This window comes from Geotrypetes seraphini, chromosome 17 (assembly GCF_902459505.1).
Source record: "Geotrypetes seraphini chromosome 17, aGeoSer1.1, whole genome shotgun sequence".
Classification (NCBI taxonomy): Eukaryota; Metazoa; Chordata; class Amphibia; order Gymnophiona; family Dermophiidae; genus Geotrypetes; species Geotrypetes seraphini.
Genome location: NC_047100.1, coordinates 3633064 through 3659576, shown reverse-complemented (window position 1 = coordinate 3659576; position 26513 = coordinate 3633064). Strand labels below are relative to the sequence as shown.

General features: G+C 42.5%; 1 protein-coding gene across 3 annotated transcripts in view; it reads right to left on the bottom strand.

Annotated features, from left to right (window-relative positions):
• Nucleotides 1-26026, bottom strand: part of LOC117351418 (solute carrier family 41 member 1-like) — a 38605-nt gene extending 12579 nt beyond the window's left edge. The window contains exons 1-5 of one of the 3 annotated variants that reach the window (XM_033926669.1): nucleotides 25878-26026; nucleotides 17572-17866; nucleotides 8202-8309; nucleotides 4818-4889; nucleotides 1268-1412 (exon numbers count right to left, since the gene is read on the bottom strand). In XM_033926669.1, coding sequence (XP_033782560.1) covers nucleotides 1268-1412; nucleotides 4818-4889; nucleotides 8202-8309; nucleotides 17572-17859 — 613 coding nt within the window. In that variant the 5' untranslated portion in view covers nucleotides 17860-17866; nucleotides 25878-26026. Of the gene's footprint in view, nucleotides 1-1267; nucleotides 1413-4817; nucleotides 4890-8201; nucleotides 8310-17571; nucleotides 17867-20151; nucleotides 20364-25877 lie in introns of those variants that run through there. The other 2 variants (XM_033926670.1, XM_033926668.1) reach the window with 2 other exon arrangements.
• Between the last annotated feature and the right edge of the window lie 487 nt (nucleotides 26027-26513).

Sequence of the window (26513 nt, the reverse complement as noted above, 5' to 3'; positions counted from 1 at the left end):
GAGCTGTCTTTGCCATTTTCAGGACACAGACATACTCCCCAACTACTGGGACTCAATTTCATAAACTCTGCCCCGCCGTCAAAGACCTTTGATTAGAAACGGGAGACAGGACTACAGTTGTCCTTAAAATTACACAGGCTATAGTGAAGACAGATGTGGGGACTGGCAGTGATCTGGGCACATCTGGCAGGGTGGCACAGGTGAAAAGGTCACAGAGGTTACCCTGTTCTGATTCACTGTTTCAGCAGAGGGTTTAACACGGGTAATAAACATAGTACATGGCAGCAGATAAAGACCTGAATGGTCTATCCAGTTTGCCCAAACATACACTCTATAATTTAATGATTTAATTTAAATTGTTCTTTTCCTTAGATATTTCTGGGCCAGAAACCCAGAGCCCTGGCCGGTAGTGTGCTTAGGTTCCATCTACTGGAGTCTCCGTCAAATCTCACTCCAGTCCATCTAAATCATCGCAGCCCATAAAAAACCTATAAAAATGAAAAGTGAATGTAATTTAATTGGACTGACTTACTTTTGCCTTACTTTGTACAGGGCATGTCCTCTAAAGTTAAAGGTGCATTTCCTGTACAGGGATGGCCTTAAGCAGGGGCAACAGGGGCAGACGTACAGGGTCCTATGGCCCTAGAGGCCACAACCCAATATGTCCCATGGACCCTCCCCCCAGGCCCGCCCAGTTCAACCCATCCTTGCCCATTATACCCACCCCTTCAGCCTGCTCGTCGGGAGGTATGCCCCTCCCTATGCGATCTGCTTTTCAAAACCCGGATAAAGGATTTTGAAAAGTCATCCAGACGCCTGGACATGCCCTCTAAAAAGAAGACATGTCCGGGTAAGTCCGGACGCCTGGTACCCTACTCCAACTCTCCCTCCCACCTTAAACAGTTTTTCTGTACAGGGCTCAGGGCAACAGCAGCAATTTGCATAGGTCAGTTGCCACCAATCCCAGAGTCTGCTCTTTTCTGTGTCCCGCCTCCTTTTGACATATTTCCTGCTTCTACAAGTGCACGGCGCAGCAGAAAGGAGGCTCCAGGGTTGGCGGCAGACAGCCTATGCCAGTTCCTGCAGCTGCCCTGAGCCCCTCAGCCTTCCAAGGAGAAATACTATTTTACGGTGGAAGGGGGGAAGATGAGAACAGGAAGACAGACCAAACCAACAGGAGGCAGAGATGCAAGAAGCACGCATGCTCTAGTCAGAGATAGCAAGTCCCCATCAATCACAAATCTGTCGGATGCTGTACAGAGCTTACCAAGGGACAGCGCAGCTATGAAGGCCGTGGTGACACTGCTGGCACACAGCACCGCGGCTTGATCCAATCGCACATAGCCTTTCGACAGTGATCCCAGAATAACTGCAGCAAGAGCAGCTAAGAGCCCCACCACAGTGGCCTGTACCTGCGAACAGAAAACATAAGAACATAAGAATAGCCTTACTGGGTCAGACCAATGGTCCATCAAGCCCAGTAGCTCGTTCTCACAGTGGCCAATCCAGGTCACTACTACCTGGCTAAAACCCAAGGTTTAGCAATATTCCATGCAACCGATCCACGGCAAGCAGTGACTTCCCCCGTGTCTTTCTCAATAACAGACTTCCCCCATGTCTTAATAACAAACTATGGACTTTTCCTCCAAGAATGTGTCCAAACTTTTCTTAAAACCAGCTACGCTATCCGCTCCTACCACATCCTCTGGCAAAGCGTTCCAGAGCTTAATTATTCTCAGTGAAAAAATATTTCCTCCTATTGGTTTTAAAAGTATTTCCATGCAGTTTAATTTAGTGTCTCCTAGTCTTTGTAATTTCTGATGGAGAGAAAAATTGGTCCACTTGTGCCCGTTCTATTCCACTCGGGATTTTGCAGACTTCAATCATATCTCCCTCCCCTCAGCCGTCTCTTTTCCAAGCTGAAGAGTCCTAACCTTTTTAGCCTTTCCTCATACGAGAGCAGTTCCATCCCCTTTACCATCTTGGTCGCTCTTCTTTGAACCTTTTTTAGCACCGCTATATCTTTCTCGAGCTATGGAGACCAGAATTGAACGCAATACTCCAGGTGAGGTCGCACCATGGAGCGATACAGAGGTATTGTAACACCTTTAGTCTTGTTAACCATCCCTTTTTAAATAATTCCTAGCATCTTGTTTGCTTTCTTGGCCGCTGCCACACATTGGGCACAAACCTAGCGTCCGGTAACTGTGACTTGGGTTATTCTTCCCAATGTGCATCACTTTGCATTTGTCCACATTAAATTTCATCTGCCACTTGGACGCCCAGCCTTCCAATTTCCCAAGGTCTGCCTGCAATGTTTCACAGTCCGCATGCATTTTAACAGTATAGTGTCAACAGCAAATTTAATCAATTCACTCATTGTTCCAATTTCCAGATCATTTATAAATAAGTTAAATAGCACCGACCCCAGCACACTTGATATACTGCCAAATGGCCTGTAAGGTGCCCAAATAACATATGTAACAAAATCAAGTAATTGACAAATCAACAGAACTCATTACAATATAGAAGCCTATGCAGAAAGCAGTGCCTGATCTGAGGCAGGCATAGCTTGTGTGCGTAAAAGAATGTATTTTATATATGCTGCCTCTCGAAGGAGAATGTCTAAGTTTTTACATGCAGGTACTCAAGCATTTTCCCTGTCTGTCCTGGCAGGCTCACAATCTATCTAACGTACCTGGGGCAATGGGGGGATTAAGTGACTTTCCCAGGGTCAGAAGGGTTTGACCCACAACCTCAGGGTGCTGAGCCTGTAGCTCTACCCACCAGGCCACTCCTCCTACCCTACATACCCTATATGTGGGATATAATGGGTACATCTGCTCATGGTCCACCTGAGCAACCACAGTATAGCGAAAATACACAATGAGCACATTATCCCATTTCCATGCAGTGGTGAACTCCAAAACTCATTCAAAAAATGACATGCACGAGTTAATTCAAATGTGAAAAAGAGGAAAAAGCATCAGAAGATGCAGCAGCAGTTCAAGGCTTGCCTGGACAAAACCTCACAGGCGTTTAAAAAAAAAAAAAAAAACCCTCCTTTTCAACACATTAAAAATGACTCTGTGCAACGGCAGTGAAAGAAAGCAAAAGCTCCAGGTAATAGTGCAAAACTAGGAGGAGCCACAGCAGTTCTCCACATTTATTTCCGCTAAGAGTTGAGTATTACTGGCTTTCAGATAGCTCAGAAAGACTAAGTTCAAGAGTGATCCCACGGCATCCTCATTCTCCTCTTTCAGCTTATCATCAGCTCCGCTTCCATATAGATGGTGGTCTAACTATACTCTGTATTATGCTGTTTATAAAACTACTTATCTCATGCAATACCCATGTCCAACGCACTTATACCCCTGCACAGTAAACAGTTTATTTCATTGCGTTCTATGGGCCCTGCTAAACTAATTGCCTTCACTACATTTTCCAACAGCGAGTTCCAGAGCTTAATTACATGTTGAGTGAAGAAATATTTTCTCCGATTTGTTGTAAATTGTACCACTTAGTAACTTTATTGCCTGCCCTCTAGTCCTTGTACTTTTAGAAAGATTAAACAAGCGACTCGCATCTACCCGTTCCACTCCACTCTGTCTCCCCCGAGTCGTCTCTTCTCCAGGCTGAAGAGCTGTAGCCACTTTAGCCTTTCCTCATAGGGAAGTCGTCCCATCCCTTTTATCATTTTCATCACCGTTCTCTGTACCTTTTCTAATTCTGCTATATCTATTATGCGATGCAGTGAACAAAATTACACATAGTAATCAAGGTCCGGGCCATACCACAGAGCGATACAAGGGCATTACAATATTGGGAGCCCAGTGGGGGACAGAAAAAGTAGCTGCATAAAATATATTCAAACTGCTTTGGTTCTACCCATGGGGGGGGGGGGGGAGTATGTGGCGCAGTGGTTAAAGCTACAGCCTCAGCCCCCTGAAGTTATGGGTTCAAACCCACGCTGCTCCATGTGACTCTGGGCAAGTCACTTAACCCCCCCCCCCCCCCATTGTCTCAGATACATTAGATAGATTGTGAGCCCACCAGGACAGACAGGGAAAAATGCTTGAGTACCTGAATAAATTTATGTAAACCATTCTGAGTTCCCCTGGGAGAACGGTATAGAAAATTGAATAAAGAAAGGCAGCATATTAAATCCAAGATCTTTTACCCCTTTTTATAGTCTTCTTTTACAGCATTTGAACCATGTTAGTCTGTTATTTGACATGGGATCTAACCTCCGGGGACAGGACGTGGCAATAAGATAATTCAGAATAATAATAAGGAACAGGCGTCGATAAAATAGACCCAGTACTGCAAAGTGGCTGAGGGAAACTGACAGGAGTTGACAGAAATCACCCTGCACCTTTGGGTCAAACTCCATCAGTCACGAAACACCAAGTCAATCTGTTTTATAAAGACAATAAAAATCAGGGTAATTTCAGCTGCAAGCCTCCAGCTGTTTTATAATGTTCTACAATAAGCTATAATTAAAGCAAGTGAACTGTAACATGGACAGAACTGTCCAGGCAGAGTAGAAATCTTTCCTGTTTTTCATGATCTAAGGAAACGCCCGAAAGATAAGTTGGGGGCAGTCTGAGTCTACCCATTTAAGTGCAGTCTCCTGGTGCTGGTTGTGGCATACACCATCCTTTTTCGGGCCTCTGTACACCAAACGTGAAGGCGGGAGACCAAGATGGCTGCCATGATGATGATGATGGAGCACTTGAGACAACAAGGCTTCCAAAATCAAAGACATAAACCATAAGAGGAAAAAAGTAGAATAAAAGTTTAATCAGCTCACTAACCTGAATGAGAGCTAAGTTACAAGTAGCCAGTTTCCACTTCTCCCTGGTATCATCCATCTGCCCGGTATTTGCCTAAAAGCAAAGATGAATAGAAAATGTTTGCACCTTCCCTTTGAGTATTTCAGAAAATCCATCACAGCAACCCCGGAAAATAAAAAACATTACAGCACTCTTATGCACAAATGGCCTACACATTAAGACAAGTGGATCCTGGCTTCTTTTGCTTTTAGTAGTATAAGATACAAAAAGGAAAACCCCATCACCCCATGAAAGGTTAAAAGCTTTAAATTAAGGGTCTTCAAAATAGTTGCAGGAAATCCAGCACTCACTGGGGAAATTCACAACTAAGTAACCACCAAGGATAATGTAATACAAAATAGCAAAATTATCAAAACACTTATATACATTGTATCCTTCTTCATAAGTGCTCAGAAAAAAAAGTGTTAAAGAGACAAAACTAGGCCCCAGCCCCTTCCTTTTTGAGAAAAACTTCAAATAGCCAAAAAACAAAAAAAACTTCAGCTACTGAACATATGTTTATCAAGACTGAAAAGGACTTATCTGTGCTGGCGCTGGGTAGCATGCATACGGATTTTGACGTGTTTCGGTGGAGGGAGAATTAGACTCTCTATCTCGGTTGTTGGAAAAATAATGGAAGTGTTGCTGAAAGAAAGGATAGCGTACTTCCTTGAATCTAATGGGTTACAGGAACCGAGGCAACATGGCTTTACAAAAGGCAAATTGTGCCAAACGAACCTGATTTAATTTTTTGATTGGGTGACCAGAGAGCTGGATCAAGGACATATGCTAGATGTAATTTACTTAGATTTCAGCAAAGCCTTTGATACAGTTCCTCATAGGAGACTGTTGAACAAACTTGAAGGGCTGAAGTTAGGACCCAAAGTGGTGAACTGGGTCAGAAACTGGCTGTCGGACAGACGCCAGAGGGTGGTGGTTAATGGAAGTCGCTCGAAGGAAGGAAAGGTGACTAGTGGAGTCCCTCAGGGTTCGGTGCTGGGGCCAATCCTGTTCAATATGTTTGTGAGTGACATTGCTGAAGGGTTAGAAGGAAAAGTGTGCCTTTTTGCAGATGATACCAAGATTTGTAACAGAGTAGATACTGAAGAGGGAGTGGAAAATATGAAAAAGGATCTGCAAAAGTTAGAGGAATGGTCTAATGCCTGGCAACTAAAATTCAATGCAAAGAAATGCAGAGTAATGCATTTGGGGATTAATAATAGGAAGGAACCGTATATGCTGGGAGGAGAGAAGCTGATATGCACGGACGGGGAGAGGGACCTTGGGGTGATAGTGTCCGAAGATCTAAAGGCGAAAAAACAGTGTGACAAGGCAGTGGCTGCTGCCAGAAGGATTCTGGGCTGTATAAAGAGAGGCGTAGTCAGTAGAAGGAAGAAGGTGTTGATGCCCCTGTACAGGTCATTGGTGAGGCCCCACTTGGAGTATTGTGTTCAGTTTTGGAGACCGTATCTGGCGAAAGATGTAAGAAGACTTGAGTCGGTCCAGTGGAGGGCGACGAAAATGATAGGAGGCTTGCGCCAGAAGACGTATGAGGAGAGACTGGAAGCCCTGAATATGTCTACCCTAGAGGAAAGGAGAGACAGGGGAGATACGATTCAGACGTTTAAATACTTGAAGGATATTAACGTAGAACAAAATCTTTTCCAGAGAAAGGAAAATAGTAAAACCAAAGGACATAATTTGAGGTTGAGGGGTGGTAGATTCAAAGGCAATGTTAGGAAATTCTACTTTACGGAGAGGGAGGTGGATGCCTGGAATGCGCTCCCAAGAGAGGTGGTGGAGAGGAAAATGGTGACGGAGTTCAAAGAAGCGTGGGATGAACACAGAGAATCTAGAATCAGAAAATAGTATTAAATATTGAACTAAGGCCAGTACTGGGCAGACTTGCACGGTCTGTGTCAGTATATGGCCATTTGGGGGAGGATGGGATGGGGAGGGCTTCAATGGCTGGAAGGGTGTAGATGGGCTGGAGTAAGTCTTAACAGATTTCGGCAGTTGGAACCCAAGCACAGTACCGGGTACAGCTTTGGATTCTTGCCCAAAAATAGCTAAGAAGAAAAAATTAAAAAATTTAAATTGAATCAGGTTGGGCAGACTGGATGGACCATTCGGATCTCTATTTGCCATCATCTACTATGTTACTATGTGTGTTCCTATGTTACAGCCTACATATTTTCCCCTAAGCTATTTTGTTTTCTTAATGTTTACTCACTCATAATTAATTTTGGATCAATAATTTGGAGGACTTGAGATTGATTGAATATTTGTTATTTCTTTTCCTTCTTGTGCAAATTAGGATTTAAATTTGCATATCTTAATCAAACTTTCTGTTCAAGATATTTAATGCTTCGAAGTATTTTTGAAAAATTTTAATAAATAATTTAAAAAAAAAAGAAGATTGTTTTGATGTGACATCAGTATAATTACTACACAGTATTTTTAACTTGCAAAATAACCCATTTAGCAATATTGCCCTGTAAAAACAGTAGACAGCGCAGGCCAGTCTAAGTGTTGAATAGTGAGCTGCTTTCTAAATATGTTCAGGGACAGAAAGCAGCTTCAGATTGGCAGGAAGAGTCTATTTCAGTCTGAGCTTTGGTCCAATGCACGCACGGACTCTTAATTTTGATTTCCTTTAGAAAATAGAAATCTGTGAATGCAATGTCCATTGTTAATATTGGTTTTGGACACCCTTATGATGGTCTGCCACAAATGCTGGATATCAAATAATCATAAAAGTTATTAATCACATACGACACTCTAATGTTGTGAAGTAATTTGTCACCATAATCAAGTCACAGCAAATCCTAAGGCCCCTCAACTAACCCATATTCTGCAACAGTTGTGGTGGTAATGCTGGGGGTGGGGGGTGGGATGAGAGGAAAGGCTGAATAAATTGCAGCTATACTTGCTCGAGGAGCGTAGAGAGAGAGGAGACATGATAGAGATGTTTAAATATATCACGGGCCGTATCGAGGTGGAAGATGATATCATCTTTCTTAAAGGGCCCTCGGCCACAAGAGGGCATCCGCTGAAAATCAGGGGTGGGAAATTTAATGGCAACACCAGGAAGTATTTCTTCACCGAAAGGGTGGTTGATCATTGGAACAAACTTCCGCTTCAGGTGATTGAGGCTAGCAGCGTGCCAGATTTTAAAAGAAAATGGGATACACACGTGGATTCTCTAGGGAGGTAAAATCAAGAGGGTAGGTCATTAGAGTGGGCAGACTTGTTGGGCTATGGCCTTTTTCTGCCATCATCTTCTATGTTTCTACAGCTGTGGAAAAGAGGGGATTAGGACTTGAGGGTGTGGGGTGGGGGTTAGGGATAGGGCTTCATACTCACAGCGGTGGAAAGTCTAGAAGCCAGGGTCATCTCCAGGTTTCCTTTCAGACCTACTAAAGCAGGAACCAGAATGAAAACTTCTGTTATGGTCTGAAAAACATCCCAGTGCTAAAAGGAAGAGATCAGAAAATGGAGAAAATATGTCTGTTAGTGAGAAGACAAGAGACTTGTACAAAACCACAATGTTCTTGAACGTAATTCTTAAGCCAGTTCCCACAGAAAAACATTTTTATATGCATAAAATCTACTGCTTGAAAATTGGTTGTCCCTGTCTACGTCTAACATTTCTTCTGGCAGTTACGCGGTGGCTCTGGTATCCCCTGGGTTCTCTTTTTCTTACATTTTCTGTTTCTTTCTAAACATGGATTTCTATCAGAATATCTCTCTGTAGTTTTTGGGTTTTTTTTTTTTGCTGTTCTATCTGTAGAAACTCAGTATTTATTTTATTTTTTTGGTAATGCAGATGTAAAAAGAAAGAAAAACGACCATCCTGAATGTGAATCCACAATATATGGAATGACCTCCGTCTCCACCCATGACAACCTTGCACCAGAAGTCTGACAAGAACAAAAACACTGTGGAGGAGATGATGTTCAAGATGAAGGCTTTGTTGAAAGTACAGTACAATAATCCACCTTAGGACCCAAGTGATTGGAGACTATGGACCCAACACGGTCCGTGTTTCGACAAAACTGTCTTCCTCAGGGGTCCCTAAAGGTCCTAATGCAAAAACTAATGGATCAAAGGCTAAAAACAATCCTGGACGAAAACTCTGCGCGGTTGGATTATTGGACTGTACTTTCAATAAAGCCTGCATCTTGACCATCATCTTCTCCACAGTGTTTTTGAACCTTGCACGCGCTACATCTTCAGGAAAAGACTAAAGACTCATCTTTTCTCCTTGAACTTATAAACTCAGAGTTCTACTCACTTAACTTTCATTCAGTGTTCATGTCCTCTGATTATTAATCTTATTGTAAACCACATTGAATCCTAGTTGAAACTTGCAGTATAGAGGATGAAAAGTGTTAGTGGTGTTCTACAATGTGCTAACTTTGAGAAGCCTGGCAGGAAAGGAAAAGCACCCACGGGAAAATTGTCCTGAATAGGTGTGCACTTTCTAAAACGCAGAACGCATGTGTACTCTGAAGGACTGCCCAGACCATCCCCAGAGAACGACTCCTTGAAATTATCCAGGTCATTATTTAGCCAGCGGCAATGAGTGCTTCTTAAAATTCTCACTGCCACCAGCTAAATTAGTCCAGTATATTCAATGCTGATCCATGGCCGGTGGTACCCAGAAATTATGCCAATATACAATATCATATGCGCATAACTAGGACTACTTTTTAAGTGGTCCTCATTGCCCAAACATAGAGAATGACACGGGAACAACATCCCCATGTTATTCTTTAAGGAGAGAAGGAAGAATCAGAGTATGAATGGGCTGAACCACTGATCCTCAAGCTTTGCAATGAAGAATGCTGGTATAGAAGGATTGAGGTTGAGATAGACACTAAAGAATGGCACAGGATGGTTTCCTGTGGTTATCTGCAGGGATGGGGACAAATTCTGTCCCCATGTCATTCTCCGAAGGTCCATCAAGACTATGATCCCGTTTCCAAAAGTGGCCAACCCAGGTCACAAGTACCTGGCAGAGACTAAAATAGTAGCAACATTCCAGAGCTGAGATTGTGATGTCATGTCTCATTTCATGAATGCATTAGAGCCAAACTCATCGGTGATGTCACAATGGCTCAATTGTCCTATACTTGGCTTACATATGAACCTAACAATTACCATAAAGAATTACATGGGGACAGTTGTCCCCATCTCCATGGTTATCATGGAAACCATCCCCGTGTCATTCTTTAAGGAGAGAGGGAAGAATCAGAGTATGAATGGGCCCAGCCAGTGATCCTCAAGCCTTGCACTGAAGAATGCTGGTGTAGAAGGACTGCGTTTGAGACAGACACTAAAGAATGACACAGGATGGTTACCTGCAGTTATTTGCATGGACATGTTTGGTTCCTGGATAACTTCCAGGGCCACACTGACTTTGCCCCAGACCATCCTGGCACTGCCCACAAGCCTTTCCTTGGTATTATTGCCAGTTTAAGATTATACAATCACTTTGAGGCATCCCTGTGTTTGCTGGTATGAGCTTTCCATATAACTGGAGAACTGTTTTGCTTGATATTTAAATAAAGGGAACTTGGGGCTCCTTTTACAAAGCCACGGTAGAGGCTTCTACCGTGGGCCAGCAAGGTAAATGCTCTGCCATATAAGCATGGAGCATTTACCTCACCAGCCCGCAGTAGAAACCTCTACCATAGCTTTGTAAAAGACAGCATTTATTTGTTAATTTAATTTTATATATGTGCTTTTTCTTTTGTTTCTTTTTTAAATGTTAAATGTGATTTTATAGGTAAATTGTAATCTGTTTAGGTTTTCAGAAACTAGTAAACTTTTAAATACAATTTCAAGAGAAGTATACCACAATGAACAATAAAATCTAATCTACTCTGACATTTATAACCCACATAATCCCTAAAAATAGGTCAAAGTGGCATACAGCTAATTTTAACTTTAAAAAAATTCATATTCATGAGGACTGATAAAACCAAAATGATGTAAACTGTAAAAAGTTAATTAGCTTTTAAGAACTAAAGTGACATGAGAGGAATTTTATCAAGTTTGTAAACAAGTTCTAGTTTGAGAAGCAAAGCTGGGGCGTATTTGGAGAATTACCACAGAAGAAAGATGACCCTGTGCCTTCCTGCAGCCCTCTCCTCATGGCCTGATTCAGTAAGCTCTTCCCCCAGGGACATGTCATGGAAGAAAAGCCTCAAGTGAATCCGGTTCCGAGTCTTGAAGAGAGCAATTTTCTTGGTGGATATTGAAAAGTAACGTGTAAATTGTATTATCAAGCTTATTTGCGTGATTTGCAAGTGAAGTTTTATTCACGTACAAAACAGCTGCAAAATTCTAGAGATACTTTGTAGCCAGGGCTATTCTGCAAGGGTTAGTGAGCGCAGTGTTTCCCCTTGAAAATTTAGCAGAAAGCCCGTGAACCTGGGCAAAGAGTTTGAAAATAGTCAGGCTTACAGGCTGGACCATTAAAGGAATTCTGGGGTCCTTTTACTAAGGCATGCAAACCGATTTGGCACACGCTATATCGATTAGCATGCCTTAGTAAATGGATCCCTCCATGTTGTAGTGCGAGATGTCATCCGGAAATTAACTTGTGCATGTATTTTAGTAATCCATCTTAGATTTAGACAGACTAAAAATGATTAAACTATAAATGATAAATACAATGGAAAGATATATTTCCTGCACCAAGAAGCTTCTTCTTGAAATCTGCTTTAGAAATGAGAATGACAGTGTGTCCTTCACCAGGCAAGCTGCAGAAAAACAGAAATGTCGCAACAGACACCTCCCTGTTGTATTATACAAATGCAATCCTACAGAGTTCAAGGACAATCCGGTTCACAGCTTCACGGTGGAAAAGAGCATAGCAGGAAGATGTCAGTACGTACTTGGATGATGTCCATCAACAAACCTGCAGCCACCATCCCCAAACCGGCCAAAAGGAACGGCACGAAAATCTGAGAGGCAATGGTGCAGGATGTCTCAAGAAGGAATCCATTGGGAGACTTGGTCAGCTTGCAGGTGAAACCTCTCAGCTTCCTTCCATGATAACAGAATTCCAATTCCAGCTTTGTGACCACCATGACCAGATGCTCTTAACCCATGCTCAATAGGTAGAAAAGGAAAACATGGGCGTCTTCGGTCCTCTAGGACACGAAAGGTAAGGTAGCTCCTCCAATAGAACTGGTTTTCCTCTTTTTTGCCCCTCTCAGGGAGGAATGAACAAGGACACCAACTGTGGAAACTTTCTTCAAGACCTAAACAAATGAGAGCCATAGAAGGTCCTTGAAAGCGAGCAGAAACTGGTTACCCATATGACCGAAGCTGGTTTATTATCGTGCACACAATTTATGACCTTCTTTCAAAAAGAAGAACATTCTTAAGATGTCTGCTCAAACACTTTTCCAATAACTAGAAATAGAACAAAAAAAGACCCAACCCACACAGAGAAAATAGAATGGACCTGCCTGGCCTCGGATGTTAAAGCTCAACAGTGAAGGATGTTAAATTGTGAATGACTTTTTCAGGGTGTATGACATTCTTCTGTCTTTGCCCTTGACACCAAATTCTGCAGATAAGACTGCATTCAGCTGTCAGGATGCTGTTTCTTGCCTCTTAAATGCCAAGTCTTCCGTCATGGTTCCAGGAACCTACAATGACCAACTTTCTTTCTACTAGCTTCTGAGTCTTCTTTTGGCAAAAGTGAAGAGGAGGCCGCAGCATAAGCCACAGATTAAGGATCTTGCTCAGGTGGCATCAGGAAAAAGCAAAGCACACAATAGTATGGGGTGGATGAGAAGCCCACCTGTCTGTCTCGCCCTTCTAGGCGTGTTTGTGTGCGCAGGTTCTGTCTCTGTACATGCAAAGGATCTAAGAGGGAAAAAAACAACTTGCGTTCAGCCAATCAGCTTGAGAGAAGCATTCTCTTATCTGCTGTCATCACTTCAACTATCAGCTGCTTTCCAAAGGCCAGATAAGAGTACCTGAAGTAGGACTTTGTTTAAGGTAGTTCTGTGCTCTTGGAAGCCCACACTCTGTGTTCAAAGAGAATCAATGACAGAGTCTGGAATGAAAGCTCAGGCACAGTGGGATAAAAGTGACTTACCCTGGGTCACTCTATTTCTGAGAAAGAGGGAGCTTTGGGAGGGAGAAAGAGTCCCTCAGAGAGAGAAGGGGAGAGAGTCTGAACCATGTTGGGAGTGGGGGGGGGGGCTGGGACCCCTATAGATGGGTCTATTGATATAATAAGAAATTATACTCATATGAACAATACTAGATCACTACACAAATGGCCATATGCAAAATAATGAGCAATCAACAATGGAAATAGACCTCTTTGTCAACAAACTAGCATGCCATCAGGACTTCTACACAAAATTTTTGTTATGTACATCGCTTAGTGATTATAATAGGCGATTAATCAAATTGTGTTAATAAACTTGATAAACTTGATAATTGTCATTAATATATGTAAATAAATATATATGCAACTAAGCTCTCAGACGCCTGCGCTGATTAATCATAGAGTTTTAAATCAACCTTCTCAAGAATGGAGTATCTTTTATCAAACTTTTTGCATGCTGCTATTTTTTCAAAATTATATACTGCTAAATGCTTCGTGCAAAAAACATATATAAAGTGCTTAATGCAACTGAACTAACAGTGACCAGAACTTATCTTTGTTTCAATTTTGTTGCCGGTACATCTGCTGCTTAAATGTAGTTCTTTTTGGTAGAGACTTCTTTCTTTAAACTTCCACCCCCCCCCCAAAAAAAAAAAAAAATAAATAAATAAATAAATCCTCATATACCTCCTAGCCACACAAGCTGCAAGACTGGATAACCAAATCTCCAACCTTCTGATGACCACCCCAGACTATAAGACGTTCAGAAAAGAAATAAAAACCACACTTTTCAAGAAATTCCTAAAACAGAAATAACAACACGACCACTAAAAACCCTCAAGATCTTCATATTATCTCTCTAGCTATTCTCTACAATTCATATAAGTCTGTCATTCAGTAACACTGTAATTCTTTATTCATGGTAATTCTTTATTCATTGTAATTCTGTCCTTAAACTAACCTTTTGTAATCCGCCTTGAACCGCAAGGTAATGGCGGAATAGAAATCCCTGATGTAATGTAATGTAATGTAATATACCTGGAAAGTGGGTCATCATATAATGCTACCTTTACACAGTAACCACAAAAGTTTCAAAATGAGGTAATCGTGCAATCCTATACATTTAAACTCAAGTTCTCTAAAAGCATGTCAGCAAACACACCCCAGCAAGTACCCTCTCAAGGTGAGGAAGGACTATACCTGACAGATCTTTTGGATGGAGAGATTGAATGAGAATCTTCCTATCTGCCCCCTCTTGATTGCTAGCTAGGGCTGTCTGTTTCACTTGACATTTGTCCATGCTTGGGGGGGTATAAAAGTCTCCCATGCAATGACTTACAAAGCACTGCTAAGAGGAGAAAGTCCAGCAGGCCATGTCCTTTCAGTCAACATAAACTTTTATAGTGTGTTACACAGATATCTATAAGAACATCATAAAGTCTATATATGATTAACTCTATCCTGGGGAAGATGGTGTATAGAAGATAAACAGCTCATGAACAGCCCATGCCCTCGAGAGAGATGAAAGGTGAAGGGCCCCAGGGAGCTGTTAATATTTATAAAAAGATGTAGAAAAGGAGCAACAAGGAACAAATTCACACAACACATTATTTCACACTTAGGAGCACCTTGAAGACCAGGAGACTGACTCTCGATTTGTAGAGGCGACGGCTGTTTGTGATTCTATAGAGAAGTTTTACCAAGGTCTTTTTTTTGTTCAATTGTAATATTTATTATTTTTGTGCGTTTTTAATTGCAGATGGGTATGTGGGTATAGTATTAGTAGCCTTTTTTATACTGTTGATATTATGTAATTTGTTTTTTTGATGTTTTGTGTCATTGATTGTATGTTATTTATTTTTACTTTATTATTTATTTATATAAAAATGTATATACCATATATTAACTTATTATGTATGTTATATTGTTACCCGCATAGAATTGGTGGATATGCAGGCTATACATTTTTAAATAACTAAATACATAAAAATATCTATGGCAGATGAAATTTAATGTGGACAACTGCGAAGGGAAAGAATTATCTTTTCTATTGGCACATAATGCATGGCTGATCACCGATCAGGAAAAGGGCCTTCTAGTGTGGACAATATGTTGAAAATACTCAGGCTAGTGTCAAAAAAGCAAATCAAATCTTAGAAATGAAAGGAACAGACAATAAAACTGAGAATATCGTCATACCGCCATATCAATCTATGATGTGGCCACCTTAAAAAGATACAGCAGGACTAGAAAAGGTTCAGAGAAAGGTGAACAAAATGATAAAGATGGAGCTCCCCCTGTACAATGAATGGCTGGAGGAGAGGTGACAGATGCATATACCAGGAGCTGGGCTAGATCAATATCTTCTCCAGTCTGGCATCCCTGAATAAGCTTCCTAAATGTTAGGCATGCTTGAGACCATCTATCTAATGTTGCCTTCTAGAAGACAGGCAGCCAGCCTGCTTGCCTATGTCGGTGGTAGCCATATATAACCTTTTTAAGGTGTGTGTTAAGTTATTCATTCTGCTAGGGTATATTTGATATGATAAAGTTTACTATGAGATATTACAATTGATTTTAGGTCAACAGACCCGCAGAACCTAACACAAAGAATCTTGTCTCCCAATGACGCTCTTTGTGAAACACAGTCTGGTGTAGAGCAAGACTGGTTCTAATTTGATTCAACAGAAGACTGACTATGATTGCACTATATTGCTATGGACTTTTTCCTTGTGATGACTGTCATCTGCAATTTGGCAATTAAACCATCTGGACATCTGTGGACCATAAGAATATCCCTATTTGGGACTGTAACTTTTGGGTTGGTTTTTCATGTTTGTAAGGTGGGGTTTGTTTTTTTTTGTGGGATTGTATGTTTGGAGATTGAGATTGTGCATTTACTTGTGGTGTGCTATATTTATACAATAAATTTATTGAACGTTTGTATTACAATACACAGATTTCTTTATTGTGAGTATTTAAAATCCCTGAATAAGCTCCAGGTACTAGCAGATCCTGGAGACAAATGCCAGAGACCATTAATTACAGATGTGCAGAAGGCTGCTGGCACACTTTTCAATATCCGCCTGCTGAGGGCAGGGTGACCTCCTCTCCAGTGAGCACATGTTGTTTAAATAGACAACGGGAGGAACAAAATGCAACACAGTGCAAACAATATGTTGTGAGCTTTGTACATGGAAACAAGTGTCTATGTTATATGTGGAAATCGCAGGGAAACAAGATTTTATGTATGTGATATGGAAACCGCACAGTCGTATGCGGTATATAAATTTTTAAATAAATAAATGTACTCTGCCTGATTCGATTTGAGGAGGCTTTTCAAAACCCGGAACAAAGTGCATTGAGACATAGCTGAGCGAAGACACATGCGGACATGTGTATACACACCCCACCGGTCTAAACAATGACCACACCCAGTAGCTGGAGTGTGGACAGGAGGCAGAGCATAGCAACACTGGCTTAATCTCAGAAGTTATCATTTTCCCAAGATTTACTACTAATAATAACTTTATTTTTCTATACCGCCATAGTCAGGCGGCTTCTAGGCGGTTAACATGGTAAGAAGGCGGACATTCAGCGAATTACAAGAGGTCTTAATGCAATACAATAATTCTGCATACTTTACAATACAATGAGTCTGAATATTTTACAATAATCTAAATGGGAAACTTACGTTCTACTTGGAGTTCTATGGGTTATGAATACCTGAATACTTTAGTATTAACATATTAATTGGAGTTCTATGGGTAGAGAATACCTAGAGAATTTGGATTAAATAAAGCAGCAGAAGTGGGTCATTTTGGTGGTTTAGCGGCACTGCCACGTGGAAGGTCTTATTTGGGTCTTCCACTCCCTGGTGATGCTGTTGTAGCTGCGTTCACAGCCACCAGAGGAAAAGGTCAGTCAACACACAATGATAACTAGAATCACAAGGTTCCAGAGAGTGCCCTAGTAATGGATGGACAGAGTACATTGGGAGGGGGTGCAACATGGGGTAAATGGACTGAGGGTACAATGCAAAAAGCTCCGACACCACAGTACAAAAATACTATGATGGGAACAATTTTTTCTTAACGAGAGATGCCCAGCAGAAATAATATGCAAATTATATGAACGCTTTTTGTGAGAAGTAGCACAGGTAAAAGGTGGAGGAACTGTGCCTGCAAATCCTAAAAGAACCTGCTGATCCCAAACACTTTAGAGATCCACTTCCATAACACTTCAGAGAAGCCCAAATTCACTTCCCCTGGGTGGCTTCGCTGAAGATGCCCTGGAGCCCGGCTCTGGAGCAAATAAATGAGTCTTAACTGTAAGAGGTTTCAATCTCCATTGGCTGTGGTATATCTGCTCAGTGCCACACGGTTTTCAGGTATATTTTGTTGACATTGTAAACAACAGTACTGGACTATACCGTGTGCCATCACTGTTTATGACTGGGTTAGATTGGCTGTGTACCCCTTTGTGTGAATTTAATCAAAAAGGTGATAAAATATATCCTAATAAATTTAAAAAGTTGGTTCATGGGTTCAATCAGCTATCAACTGTACGGTCTAAAGAGCTTTTCACTCTTACCTGAACCAAATCCAACACCATTCCAGCCAAAACCATTCCCAGTCCTGCCAGCAGATAAGGGAACAAGACCTGCAGTGCTACGACAGTGGCCGTCTCTTCCTCCAGCTTTGCCATGGACTTTTTCCTCTCAGCCCGCTGCTTGTGTGAGGCCAAAGGGACATCCTCGCTTTCTCCGCTGCCAGCTCGGCCGACCCTCTGTTTGCTTTTCTCTTTCCCTTTATGCCTCGACCGATCTCCATTTTCAGCTCTGATCCCTCTCTTCCTTTGCCGAATTTCCTCAGCTTTCATTCCGAGTCTGGCAAGGGAAAATGTCAACAGGGCAGTGAGGCGGCATTAAAAAAGTGGGGGACGCAGGGTCTGAACTACTGAATTCGTCTTTCACTCCCATGGAGGGGACCATACCAGGCAAAGTGAGATTGCAGAGTTCATCCTCGCAGCTAACACAGAGAGGGAACTAGACAGTGACACACAATGACAAGGTGATCAAAAGAGAGACCCACAGCTGGAGAAATGAGTATACCCCCCCCCCAGCATGTCTCACAGGATCTCCCCTCTCTTCACCAGGTCTCTTTTTAGAGGACTGTCCGGATGCCCAGAGGGATTTCCATAACCCAGCAGTTTTGTCCGGGTTTGGGAAGTCCCCAGCTGGGGGCCATGTCTGGAGGCCCTCTGTGTTTTAGTTTAGTTTATTAGGTTTTTATATACCGCCTATCAATGGTGGTTTTACAATCAGGTACTCAAGCATTTTCCTTATCTGTCCCGGAGGGTTCACAATCTATCTAAAGTGGATGTCAATGCAACATAAGATGTAATTGTGTAGTCTTTCAAAGCACACTAGACCACTGGTTCCCAACCTTGTCCTGGAGGACCACCAGGCCAGTCGGATTTTCAGGCTAGCCCTAATGAATATGCATGAGAGAGATTTGCATATAATGGAAGTGAGAGGCATGCAAATCTGCTCCATGCATATTCATTAGGGCTATCCTGAAAACCTGATTGGCCTGGTGGTCCTCCAGGACAGGGTTGGGAACCACTGCACTAGACTTGTTGGGTCTTCAGGCTATCCACAATGAATATGCGTAAGTTTGATTTGCATATAAAAGGATTCAATACATGCAAATTTGTCATCAATATTTGTTGTGGATAGCCTGAAAACCTGACTGGATTGAGAATGGCCTAGACCAGACATGGGTAAGTCCGGTCCTCAAGGGCTGTAATCCAATCAGGTTTTCAGGATTGCCCCCATGAATATGCATGAGATCTATTTGCATGCACTGCTTTTAATGCATATTCATGGGGGCAATCCTGAAAACTTGATTGGATTCCAGCCCTCGAGGACCGGAGTTGCCCATGTCTGGCCTAGACCAACCTTCAGCCTTGCCTAGCATCAATCCTAGCGCTGCCCCTTGTGACCCTGGGCAAGTCACTTAATCCACCTTTGCCCCAGGTACAAAATAAGGACCTGTATATATGTAAACTGCTTTGAATGTGTAACCACAAGGAGGCAGTATACAAGTCCCTTCCCCTAGGCCTATACCCCAATTTTAACTTTCAAGGCCTCTTGGGTTCCCCAAACATCAAGATCACCTCAACACTGCCCATTTCAGAATAATCTGAGTGCTGGATAGTTTGAAAAAGTCCTTCTGTTATTTCTTAACAGCCATACTGGGTCAGACCAATGATCCATCTAGCTCTGAAGTCTGCCATAGGGGAAAACACCCTCCAGGGATTCAAGACAAAGTTAGACAAGTTCCTGCTGAACCAGAACGTACGCAGGTAGGGCTAGTCTCAGTTAGGGTGCTGGTCTTAGACCAGAGGGCCGCTGCTGGGCACCATGGACCACTGGTCTGACCCAGCAGCAGCAATTCTTATGTTCTTAGCTTCCTCTTTCTGGCAGAATCCCAAAGAATAGCAACATTCCAGAATCTCAAGAATAATGCAATTTCAGAATCCCAATCCCAGCGCAAGCAATGGTTTCTCCCATGTCTGTCTCAATAGCAGACTATGGACTTTTCCTCCAGGAACTTGTTTAAACCTTTTTTTAAACCAGCTACTACATTAACCGCTCTTACCACATCCTCTTGGAACAGGGGCTCTCAACTCAGTTCTCAGGACTAGGCCAAAATGGGTTTTCATGGTACTCACAACTAATATGCATAAGATAAATTTGCATGCACTATCACCATTGTATGCAAATTTATCACTTGCATGCCTCCTGAAAACATGATTGCCTATCTGTGTGTTCTGAGCACTGGGGTGAGAACCACAGCCGCTACTCTTTGGCACCCAGCCCCACAAGCCAAGCAGCCCTAGGCAACTGCCTAGTCCTGCCCAAGGGTGGGGCCAGTCCTGAGGGGAAATGCAAGGTGACCATGAGCGAGATAAACCTGCAGACACTTTAGGCACAGAATATGCAAATGTCTCATGCATATTCATCCCGGACATCCTGAAAACTCAAGCAGGTCTGGTTTGGGAAGCTCCGTGCTTTGCTTTGCAATGTCTGCGCACAGCCGGGTTTTCCGGATATTCCGAATGACGGATTTGCAAGCACATTTCTTGTGCATATTCCCTGTGGCTTACCCGAAAGCTTTGATCATCAGTCTCGGTGCATCTCCCGAGCCCAGGGAGAGGCCCGAACCCAACAGAACACATCCGGCGCTGTCAGTGCAGCACCGGGCCGGACAGTGCAGTGGGCGGAGCCCCACCAGGGCTACAAATAACCATGGAAGCCCGAGATTGCAAATACATCAATGCAACGGGCGGAGCCCTCCTCCCTCCCCCAAGTACCACCGTGCAACGGCCCTCCTCGGATTGCAACCGAAGGACCAGAAGGCAGCGGGCGCAGCAGCCGAATCTCTTAGTAAACTCTCGCCCTGTAACCTACAACACAGGAATCTTTATTAGCTTGTGGGATCAGGCCACCCCCCCCCCCCCCATCTCTTTTTTACTCTTCCCCCCTAGGTAGTTATCGTTTTCAGCCATTCTGGTAGGGAATTTATTGGGAGGGAGGATATAAACTGAGAAATCCCTAAGGCAGTGGTTCCCAACCCACCAGCCCGTTGGGTTTTTGGGATAGCCCTAATGCATATGCATGAGAGATTTGCATATAATGGAAGTGAGAGGCATGCAAATCTGCTCCATGCATATTCATTAGGGCTATCCTGAAAACCTGACGGGCTGGTGGTCCCCCAGGAGAGGGTTGGGAACCACTGTCCTAAGGGAAGTATCAGGGTGGCTACAAGGTTTCCTAGTGCAGAGGAACACCAGGCCAATTGGGTTTTCAGGCTAGCCCTAATGAATATGCATGAAGCAAATTTGCATGCCTATCACTTCCATCATATGCAAATCTCTCTCATGCATATTCATTAGGGCTAGCCTGAAAACCCCATTGGCCTGGTGTTCCTCCAGGACAGGGTTGGGAATCACTGTCCTAGTGAACCTTGTGCCCTACTTCCCACCGTCCCATCTCCCTCCTATGTGTGGCAGTGACCAGCAGCTTGCTCCCTTCTGTGGCACTAGCTATGCCAGGCTGTTCCCTTCACTCTCTTGACTCTTTGTCTAGCATCCCTCTTGAAGACTGTGCTTTTTCAAAAAGTTTTGAGCTCTGACATGCATTGCCAGAGGTTGTGGTAAGAACAGAGAGCGTAGCTGGTTTTAGAAAGATTTGGACAATTTCCTGGAGGAAAAGTCCATAGTCTGTTATTGAGAAAGACGGGGACGCCGCTGATTGCCCTGGATCGGTAGCATGGAATCTTGCTACTCTTTGGGATTCCAGAATCTTGCTACTCTTCGAAATTCCTGCATGGAATCTTGATACTCTTTGGGGTTCCAGAATCTTGCTACTCTTCGAGATTCCTGCATGGAATCTTGATACTCTTTGGGGTTCCAGAATCTTGCTACTCTTTGAGATTCCTGCATGGAATCTTGATACTCTTTGGGGTTCTAGCATCTTTTGTTACTCTTTGGGATTCTGCTACTCTTTGGGTTTAAGCAGGTACTAGGGACCTTGATTGGCCATCGTGAGAATGGGCTACTGGCTTGATGGACCATTGGTCTGACCCAATAAGGCTATTCTTATGTTCTTCACGAAGGCCTCCAGGGGTCTAGCACAGTCTAATTTCACTAGTCGAATAGTTTCCACCAGTTGCTCTAGGTGGGAACTAAGGAGGAAATGTCCCACTTAGCTAGCTCCTCCTCCAGCAGCACATATGCCACTGCAAACATATTTAAAATTAGTGGACTGGTTTATCTGAGGCCTTGAGACTGATTTTGCAACTTTGCAAATAGCAATTGATTTCATGGCAGGTTTAAAAGTGAAAGAACAGCAAACAGAGGTTTCCAGGATTTTACTCTCCTCCCTTCACATTTTGACCCTCTAAACCAGTGGTTCCTGACAATGTGGGACGCTATCAAAACATTTTTTATTGCAGTGAGTAGCTTATAGACTGTACATACAAGTTATAGGTCTGTCATTTTGGGGAGCACGACTTAATTCTCTCTTTGGAAAATGAAATGTTTTGCTGTTTTGACCATTGTAGTTAATTGAACAAATGATTTTTTGCAATCTGCCAGGTCTTGGAGGAGTGATGTCAAATGTTAAGCCAAAAATTTTGACACCATCTAGGCCAGAGCTCTTCTAGTTTGGAGCTTTTTCAAACGTGTTTTCCAGCTCTTTTGTTGTTACATCAGTCCATTCCAGAACTTCGAAGTTTGACTTTTCTAAATTCTCTCGCATGCAGATTAGCCAGCCATTCTTAACAATTATACTCTTCAGGATTCTTGAATACATTTAGAAAAATAGAAACATGATGGCAATAAAGGCCAAATGGCCTTTCCAATGAGCACATCCACAGCATCCACTATCTCATCCTCTCTCTAAGAGATCCCCCGTTTTCTTGAATTCAGACAGTCTTTGTCTCCATCACCTCTACCAGGAGACTATTCCAAGTATCTACCACACTTTCTATAAACAAGTATTTCCTTAGATTACTCCTGAGCCTGTCATCTCTAAACATAATCCTATGCCCTCTCATTCCTTCAAATGAAAGAGACTCATCTTATACCACATAGGTATTTAAATGTATCTATCATATCTCCCCTCTCCTGCCTTTCCTCCAAAGAATACATATCTGAGATCTTTAAGTCTGTCTCTGTATGCCTCATGATGTAGACCACTGATCATTTTAGTAGCCTTCCTCTGGACTGACTCCATCCTTTTTATAACTTTTTGAAGGTGCGGCCTCCAGCATTGCACACAATAGTCTAAATGAGGTCTCACCAGTCTTCTAAAGGGTCATCAGTAACTCCTGTTTCCTACTGGCCATACCTCTTCCTATGCACCCTGGCATCCTTCTAGCTTTTGCTGTTGCCTTTTGAACCTGTTTAGCCAGCTTTAGATCAGCACATCCTATCACACCCTTGTCCTGCTCCTCGTTCTTCTCCCCTTAAACGGCACTGTTCCCTTGTCAGTTTTTTGCAGCCCAAATGCATGACCTTGCATTTCTTAGCATTACATCATAGCTGCCAAATTTCAGACCCTTCTTCAAGCTTCACTAGACCCTTCCGCATGCTATTCACACCATCAAGGATGGCTACTCTCTTGCAGATTTTGGTATCATCCGCAAAGAGGCAAATCTTACCAGCAGGCTCTTCAGCAATATTGTTTACAAAAATGTTAAAAAAGAGCAGGCCCAAGAACCAAATGTTGAGGCATACTACTGGTAACATCCCTTTCTTCAGAGCCATCTCCATTGACTACTACCTTTTTTGGTACAATTTCTGGTGTTTGCGCAGAAATTATGCCATTTCCCAGTTCCCTGTAGAATTATTTTGGATTCTTTCTAGACAGTTTTCATAACTCTTTTCTGGTTTTCTTCAGTATCTCCAGTTTATACATTTCAGCCTCTAATTTTAATTTCTTTTTGGAACATCTACATTTAAGGTCTTCTGTCAATTTAACGTTTTTGATCTCTCATTTACTGATCATGATGCTTTCAGATATTCGTCTAGTTGGGACATGTCTACTCATAATGATTTTTTTTCTTTCAGTACATTTCTTTTTTCCAAGGATGGTCACAGGGCTCAGGGATCTCCCGTATGAGGAATGGCTGAATAAATTGCAGCTCTACTCCCTAGAGGAACGCAGGGAGAGGGGGGACATGATCGAAACATTCAAATACCTCACATGCCGTATCTTCAAGGAACCCATGTCAACACGAGGGCATCCATGGAAAATCAGGGGAGGGACATTGCATGGCGACACCAGGAAATACTTCTTCACCAAGAGGGTGGTGGATCGATGGAATAGTCTTCTGATACAGGTGATTGAGGCCAGCAGTGTGCCTGATTTTAAAGCTAAATGGGATCGAAAGGTGGGATCTCTTCGCAAAGGGAGGTAGGGGAGGGTCATTGGTGTGGGCAGACTTGAGGGCCTTGGCCCTTATCTGCCATCACTTTCTATGTTTCTATCTTTTTCTTTTTCCTCTTCCCTTGTTTGCTTATAGCAATTCTCCCAGTAGTAATTTTTTTTTTTTTGGCATAGTATTGTATGCAATTAATTTCTGTGATAGCAGTAGATGACTCCTTTATACTAGTTATGGCTGAATTATCTATCATTGCTCTTTAACTGTGAATTTTCGCTTGGGTAATCTTTCCCTCTCGTGGAACCCAGCATATGAATCTATTTCCAAATAAGTGAAGAGCTCACTGTTAATTCCTTCATCTCTGGGTCTTTTTTCTTCCTTTGCTCCTCCTCTTTATTTGACATCTTAGCTTGTCTTTCATTTATCTCACTCCTCTGCATTTCTGGATTTCTCACCATCACTACCTCATCGTTCCTGTTAATTCTCCATTCTGGAGTCTCCTCCTGCCTTAACACTCCATTCTATTCCACACAGGCTGCAGCAAGACCTTGCTTTTTAGATTAACTACATATATTCAAGACCATGTTCCTGAATTCTGTTCCTTTTCTTGAACTGAACTGATAAAAATACGAGAGTGTTCTGAAGAAATTCTAGTAGCAAAGTCTCTCCTAGAACTTCTGTTGACTTTTAATTTTACATGTTTCATTTAAGTGGTAGAGACAGAACATTTCAGGAAGCCTTTATGAGCTCAAATGTAGGACTGCCACAAGCTGAGCTTCTAAAAGTATCTCTCTGTGCTTTCCAGGAAACAGAGTTTTCCATGGTATTTTGTCATTTGTTCCAAACACTTCTCCTTGCCTAGCTCAGTAGCTAAAGCCAGGAAAATATTCTCAAGTGTATTTCTTTGCTAAATGAGGAAAGGACGAGTGAAAAAGTCCCCTTATTTTTGGCCAGATGCAATTTTCACATTTTGGAAGGTCGTTTTATCAGCAACTTGAGTACTGTGGAACATTTTGGGGGTGTGTGGCGGGGGGTTTAAACATGCATAAAAGGATGCATTACCAGTAGACAGCACCTACTTTTCCACAGTATTGTGGTTATTTTAGAAGCTCTATTCTTTTTGACATTGAAAACATGCATTAAGACATCCATATTGCCTGGACATCCAAGTTCCGATTTTACAAAGGCAGAATAAGGATGTCTAACGCTGCAGTACGCCCAAGTGGTGAGGGGCATGGCCTGGGTGGGTTAGGGAGAGACCCAAATATGGACATCCCAACGGTCAAACTGGAAAAATTAGTGATGTTAAAAATAAAGACTGGAGGCTTCAGACCAGGTCAGAACATAGCAAACAAAACAAACAAGAAAAATACTAAACAAAAAATGCAAAGTAAAACAAAAGTTAAATGGGGGGAGGTAGCACAGCCAATGACTTGGCCAGACGCCGTCTTAGAAATATGTTGGAGATATGTAGTCTGTAAGTTGTATATGTACCCAGGAGCCTCACCCATGTCGCAGTCATGCTCACAGAGTGTACGTCCCCTTTGCAAATACACACTATTTAAGCGGGGATTTGCAAAGTAGCCGTCAGTCACTGTACTGGCACTTTCATGGAAAAGTGAGTATAAATTGCCCTCCATGTGTCTCCGTAAAGCTCCCCCTATGCGCTCTGTAAAGTCCCCTTCCTTTCTCTGTAAGCCCTCCCCATGTGTCTCTATAAAGCACATCTGATATGCATTACACACATTATAAGAATGATTAATCTGCACAGATTACCGCTGTCCACCACACGATAGCTTTGCTACCTGTAGCCAAATGGATTCAGAGTCCAAACACATATTCACATAGATTTAGCTGCCTTATCTTTAAGGCATAAGCAATATTTTGTATTATGCACCATTTTAGATCAGTCCGAGACAGTAGTTCATGCAGATTAAACAGTACCTTAGGAGCCTACAAGTCCGTGCCTCCAGTTCTGGCAGGAGAAAAGGTAGTCATCTTTTCCGAGTGACAGTAACACACTGCTACAGCTGCTGCCTCCTGGGGCTCACACATTACTTTTCAACAGTATTTCTAACATCACCAGGCTTAAATTTCTGTCCACTCTGCATTATTGCAAGTCTTATGTGCTGATGGTGCTTCTCCTTGGGTAGTCGGAAAAGTCATCAGAAGTGAGAGCAACTTTCCCATGCTTTATTTGCCAGTAGAATTGGTTAAAAACACTTTGCCTTGAAGGTTATATATGTACAGCTGAACTGTGTGAGCCAACAAATGAAAGAGAGAGAGCCCCTTGTGGCTGTGTCATGAAACTTCTACTGGTCCTAAATCTCACTAAAGCTGTCTAGACACCTTCACTGCTCAGCCTTTGCACAGACACTGCAGAGAAACTGTCTACATGCCCTCATGAGTCCTCCACTATTGTGATTTCACAAACACCTTCCAACTTTTTGGCATACTGAGAAAATACAGGGGTGAGGGGTATCTCAAAGAATCCTTGAGGACTGCTTTAACCTGAATTTCACTTCACATTTGAAAATATTAAACATATGGGGTACAAAACATTCAGGAATCTTTTCCATG